The sequence below is a fragment of the Blennius ocellaris genome (genome assembly GCF_963422515.1).
Source record: "Blennius ocellaris genome assembly, chromosome: 9".
NCBI classification, from domain to species: Eukaryota; Metazoa; Chordata; class Actinopteri; order Blenniiformes; family Blenniidae; genus Blennius; species Blennius ocellaris.
In genome coordinates this window covers 6617473-6623507 of record NC_137658.1, presented here as the reverse complement: position 1 = coordinate 6623507, position 6035 = coordinate 6617473, and the positions used below count along the sequence as shown (strand labels likewise).

The following is a 6035-nucleotide window of genomic DNA, read 5'->3' as shown; positions in this document are numbered from 1 at the left end:
TTTCAGTTTAAACCAGTGGAAATGTGTGAGTGGGCACACTCAAGATAATCTAACATCCAGACATGACGTCAACGCTATTTATTACAGGTTTGGGAGGTGATTGTCAAGCTTTGGAAATATTTGATTGTTGGTTTTCTTTCCTTTGTTTTTTTTTTAGCTTAAATTTGGAGTTGAGTTGAGGTATGCAAACAGATCCGTTTCTCCTCAGAACTAGCAGTCAGTCATGGATTTCAGTGTTAGAAAACAAGGCTCAACAAATAAACTCGTGGTTCACTGTTTCGAATCGCCTGAACTTCTCTGCCTGCATTCCATATTTTTGCTCAAATAGTTAATAAAGCATTGAATAATATGGACAAAACAATGAGGTTCTCGCGATATGGATTTTAATGTCGCTAAGCAATCAGAAATGCACTTCCTCAGTTTCTCACCCATGTTACCGAACCTTCGCTGAAAGGTTTCAGGTAAGTCCACCTGTCATAACAGCCCGATTGGCCCCTCCCACTCTTTATGTCCATCAGAACAAGTTTGCTGATCAGACACTGGCCTGCTTTTCCATTGGCCCCAGGGCTTTAATAGGATCCCAAGTACTCTGTTGGAGGATTAGGGTTCCAAACTCTCGACTTTGGCCAGTCCCTGTGTCCTCCAACCATGGGTACAGCGGTTTAGGGGGGCGCAGAGACCCAGAGGGGCGCCATCAAAAGACCACATCAGATCAAGAGGAGGAGGAAATCGTTGGTTTTTAATTTGAAGGGGAGACGACTGCAGTGACGCCATCCGCTTGAGGAAAAAAAGCACTTTTCTGGAAAAAGGAATATCATCACCATCATCATCATCACATTTTCCTGTGGTTTCACTACAGTGGTTTGGAATATAAAGAATCATTTTGGGACAATATCACCATCCAAGTAAAAGCTTTTGGATTAATCCTCTGAGGTCGACGGTGTCCTTTACCATCCCAGGGATCTTACCTGCTTATCCCCTCCACCTGGAACAACTTAGATGAGCTCAACCTGCTAATAACTCACCAAACAATAAGGCCTGAACCGACCACTGACCAGGCCAGCAGGACACGCTTTGCAACGCTGAAACCCGATTCTTGTGAGCGCTGTTGGGTTTTCTCTCTTTACATGCAGCTGGCAACATCTGGATAGACATCAGTTTTCAACCAGAGTTCACGCCGTCTTCCTCTGTCCAGATCTCATACTCTTCTGACACTTTTCTTTCTGTCTTTGTGCTGACTGCTGCATGATAGTGAGCCATGGCGCTGCTGAAGATGAAGTTCACCCAGCAGAGGCGGGTGCGTCTGGCACAAGGCCTGTGGCTGCTGTCCTGGGTGGCAGTCATGTGCGGGGCCTTCATCTTTTGTCTGGGGGTCTACCTCAAGACAGAGCTGCTTCGGAGGGCCGAGGTACAGAGACCTGAATGCAAACGTTTGCTATAAATGCGATGTCAACCAGAGACACTCGAAGCTAAAGACAGTGCATGAATGTATTCAGCACTGAACAAATATATGATTATGGGCTCCAGCTTTGCTTTCGGTTGTTTGCTGAATCTGCTGTGCTGTGGCTTATCTGGGCTTTTTATCCACACTTAGCTGGGGAGTTCCATCCACAAATACAAACACACAGAAAAACACAAACGCAAACACACACATCAAGCATGTCAAGTCGGGTGGGTGCAGTCTGCTTAAATATAAATCCTACCCAGCGATGCATCTGCACAACAAACTCCTGAGTGGTACATTGAATGTGGGTTGAGGTGGTCGGGGCTCTTGTATGAGGCTGTTTGGTGTTTGATCGATCAGCGATTGATTTGGACAAGTTGGCGGGATTGATCGTATGTTGTCGACACAGGACAGCAGCAGGCATTGCACACACCAGCCTATCAATATTTATTGATTGACAATTTGAGAGACAGGGTTTGTTTTTCATGGCAGTACTGCAACAACTGAAAAGATGATACAAAATTGTAGAAATATTGAAATAAAGGCAACACTTGCACTCTGATCAGCGAAGAAGCAGCTCAAGGACCTTAAAGAATGATTCACGAAGGCTTAATCCTCCTTCACTTGGCAGACCAGTTCCATTATTTATACAGCTTTGTTCCACTTTATTGCACTTTTATTGTTGAAAATACATATTTTCTTTCGTGGAAAAGAGATTAACTACTTCTTCTCAATGGCATCCAAAGTCTAAGATTATCTGTATAAATGCTCCAGGCTGACAGACATTGCACAGTGTTAGAAGTTAACAATGAGCCTTAATTGTACATTTTTTAAACATAACATTAAAACAATAATTAGCCAAAGGTGTTCTGTGGCTGGCAGGCAGCAAAATGCTCATCTAATAATAAACCCAATCCATAATTGACTTTTGCTGTAACAGGAGCAATGAATTAAATTTATCATCATATTGCTATGTAGTTGTTGCGTCCAGCATATCAGCAGCTAATTGAATCTCTTGCCTGCCAAGGTCATTTGTTGAACAGATAAGGCTAATTGAATGTGGGATTATTACTTGCTGAAGGTGGTAGAGGAAATTGACAATGTGAACTGCAGTTGGCTGCAGCTTTTGTGGCAACTATGATCTTTGACAGTCTCTTCTTTTTCTCAAGGTGATGGATAACACAGAGATCCACGTAGTGCCCAACATCCTGATGATGGTGGGTTTGGCCTCCATGGGCACCAACTGGCTTGCCAGTCGAATATGTCAGGATTCCTTGGACGCGAGCCGCTTCCCCCGTTGGAAAGTCTTCCTGCTGGCCTGGTTTGCTGTCGCTGCCCTGCTCTGCTGCCTGCTTTTCTCTGTGGTGGTGCTCAGCTACGCCTTGCAGGGACACCTGGAGGAGTCTTTGAAGGTTGGCTCCATTTTTTTTTATCATTTCAATGAGGACAAGTCAAGTGATACAGTTGGTGTGAGTTTGGGTCTAAAAGAAGACATCTGTGTGAAGAACACCTCCCTGGAGAAAACACAAGACAAAACATGTTCAGTCTCAGGTGCTGAGGCTGAACGAGCCAGGCAGCGGCCTAAGATGTAGGATGAAACGTGGCCACATTCAGAGGAAGCTGCGTCGCAATGTAGACCAAATTTATTTTACAAGTCATTCAAATGTGAAAAAATGAGAAAAAAACTCATCACAGGTAGCAAATCACGCTTTCATCATTTCCTCAAGATAATTAACTATATTTACATGTTACAGTGAACAAGGATTTAACAGGAATTTAAACACCATTAAAAAAACCTGTGTCAATTTAAACAGAAAACTGTCAGAAATCAATCTGTGAACAGGTTTTTGCAGTTTCTTCACGGGTTGCAGTAGTATCAGTCTCAAAAACATCAGATAAAACTGTTCCCCTTTCTCACTTTTTGTCTTTTCAATGCAAGGTGGGCTTGAGGAATGGTATCCGCTTCTACAAGGACACAGATGTACCTGGCCGCTGCTTTCAAAAGGAGACCATTGATCGTCTGCAGATGGAATTTCGCTGCTGCGGGAACAACAACTTCAAGGACTGGTTCGAGGTGCAGTGGGTCAGCAGCAGATTCCTGGACTTCACCTCCAAGGACGTCAAGGAGTGAGTGAATGGTGACAAAAGGTGGAGAGGTTAATGGGACGTAAGAATGTGATGTGGAAAACAAACTTGAAATGCACTGATGGAGAAGGAGAAAGAAAGATGTCTGTGTGGGTGGTAGATGAGCAGACTTAACAGCCAGAAAGGTCAAATAATGTGTTATAGGAAAAGAGAGACCGGACATAATGATGTGAAAGTGAAGAGGAAGACTGTATTAAAAATAGATTTGGCCTTTACTGTGAAAGAGAACAACAGGCATGGATAGAAAAGGTTGGTCACGGATGAATAAAGTGAAAGGGAATGGGTAAACAGAAAGGTTACGACACGTGTTTTGAAGTAGGTCTGCATCCAGGTCAAAGTCAAAGATTCACCTGCTTTCTGACTCTCATCGCTTTGTATTCCTGGCTTTCATGCCTGTCCTGTCCCGATCGTCCCTTTTCCCCGTCTCCAGTCGCATCCGGAGCAACGTGGATGGCCGCTACCTGCTGGATGGTGTTCCCTACAGCTGCTGTAACCCCGCCTCACCTCGGCCCTGCCTCCAGTACCACCTGACAGATAACAGTGCCCACTTCAACTACGACTACCAGGCGGACGAGCTCAACCTGTACAACCGCGGCTGCAGGCAGGCTCTGACCGACTACTACATGGAGCTGATGAACTCCACTGGCCCCGGTGTGCTGTCAGTCATCTTGATACAGGTCGGGGACTTGAATACACTCCAACTATTCTGTCTGCTTCACCGTGGACAGTGTGGGCGTACGTTTTCCACAGTCGTCCTGAAGTCACCCCGCCCCCGCCACGTACAGCAAGAATGCAGAATTTAAATGATGCGTGTCGACTGACGCACAGTGTGTGCCATGACAACAGAAAGAAAGAACATTTCCCAGACTTCCATTGATTATTTTCCCCACCCTCTTTAATTAAACATGCACTTTTGCCTCTTTGCAACAATAACAGTATTGACAGCGCTGCTTTCCTGTCGACTGACAAAGACGACCCCCGAGCACGAATGGGATGATCGTATACGTGTTTCACAGAACATCATTACATGCAGCCCTGCAGCAAATCACACAATCCATACATTCTGAATGCAGCAGCTGGGTGTTGTGCCAATAGACGTCAAGCTGAGCTGTGTCATCTAAATCATCTGTTTGTTTTCAACCGCAAGTCTGAGTTCTTTGCCAAAATGTGCCTCATATAATGCTGCGCAACATCCAAGACAGAGAGTGATAGCAAAGCAGGAGATATAATTATTTTTCCACACTGACAGCAACGTGTTATTGTTCTCGAGTTGCCATTTCATTAAGACTCCAGCATTATCTAGTCTGCATCATGTGGATATTAAAGTTGGGAGAAACACATTGTTAATCCATTTTGAGTGAGGGATCTGATGAAAGTATGCCATTATTGAGCGGATGAGCGCAATAGTGCCTTATGTTTAGCAAGAACTTTACAAAAGTAAACGTCATAGTGTTAAAAGTTTTTAGTGTTTTTGGTTAGAACTAAGGATTCATGGATTCAATTTAGATACTTGAAATGGGACCTGGAAAATTGCTGAAAATAGTGAAAAAAAAGGGGAAATACTCAAACCTCATAACGCTAAGATGGAACAAGTGGACATAGGAGATGATGGATAGATAAGACATATACACACACACACAGATTTCAGTGTGAATACCTTAATAATAATTGGTGACCTAGTATGAGTCTTCAGGTCAGCTTTTTTATTGCAATGTTAGAGTGAAAAGTTAAAAATCATCTGTTGGTACCTTGTTTAATTTCTTCATTGCTGAAGTAAATAATCATAAGAAAAGGTTAATAATTCATCTCAAAGAAATTAACATTTGGCTTAAATGTGACTCACACAGTGCACAAACTGAAAACATCTACAAGATGGTAATATATATATATATATACCGGTATATATATATATATTTTTTTTTTTCCTTCCCCACATTAGTTATGGAGGTTGAGGCTGTGAAGGAGACACCAACAAGTAATTCTGCGGCTGTGCCAGTACTTCATGGCTTGTTTATCACAGTTTATAAATTGGTGATATAACAAAATTGATGCTTCTCTTGAGGCGTCAGTTTTTGTGAGCATATGAAGCCATTCGCCCATCTGATTGGGTGATAAACAATCTGTGAACACAGATTTCAGGCCCAGTTATAACACCATTCTTGCTTCTTTTTTTTCTACCCAGATGTCGGTGATTCTGAGCCTGCGGTACCTGCAGACGGCTGTGGAAGGAGCCATGGCACTGGAGAACCCGGAGGATGAAAGCGAGGGTTACATCCTGGAGAAAGGTTTGAAGGCAACCTTTGAGGACGTCAAAGCCACGGTCCTCGCCATGGTGAAATTAGCCAAGGTTGACCCCGCGGCCGCTGAAGAGTCCACCGCGGCTGGAGATGGAGAGAAGGGTGATAACGCCACGGAGAAGGCTGCGACTCCTACTCCTGCCAGCTAA

General features: G+C 43.8%; 1 protein-coding gene across 1 annotated transcript; it reads left to right on the top strand.

Moving 5' to 3' along the window:
• Positions 1–1258: 1258 nt before the first annotated feature.
• Positions 1259–6035, top strand: rom1b (retinal outer segment membrane protein 1b; the record flags this gene model as incomplete). Its single annotated transcript, XM_080502425.1, has 5 exons — positions 1259–1408; positions 2614–2856; positions 3384–3571; positions 4020–4266; positions 5772–6035. 5 exons carry the CDS (start codon positions 1259–1261, stop codon positions 6033–6035), a joined length of 1092 nt encoding a protein of 363 aa, XP_080358551.1.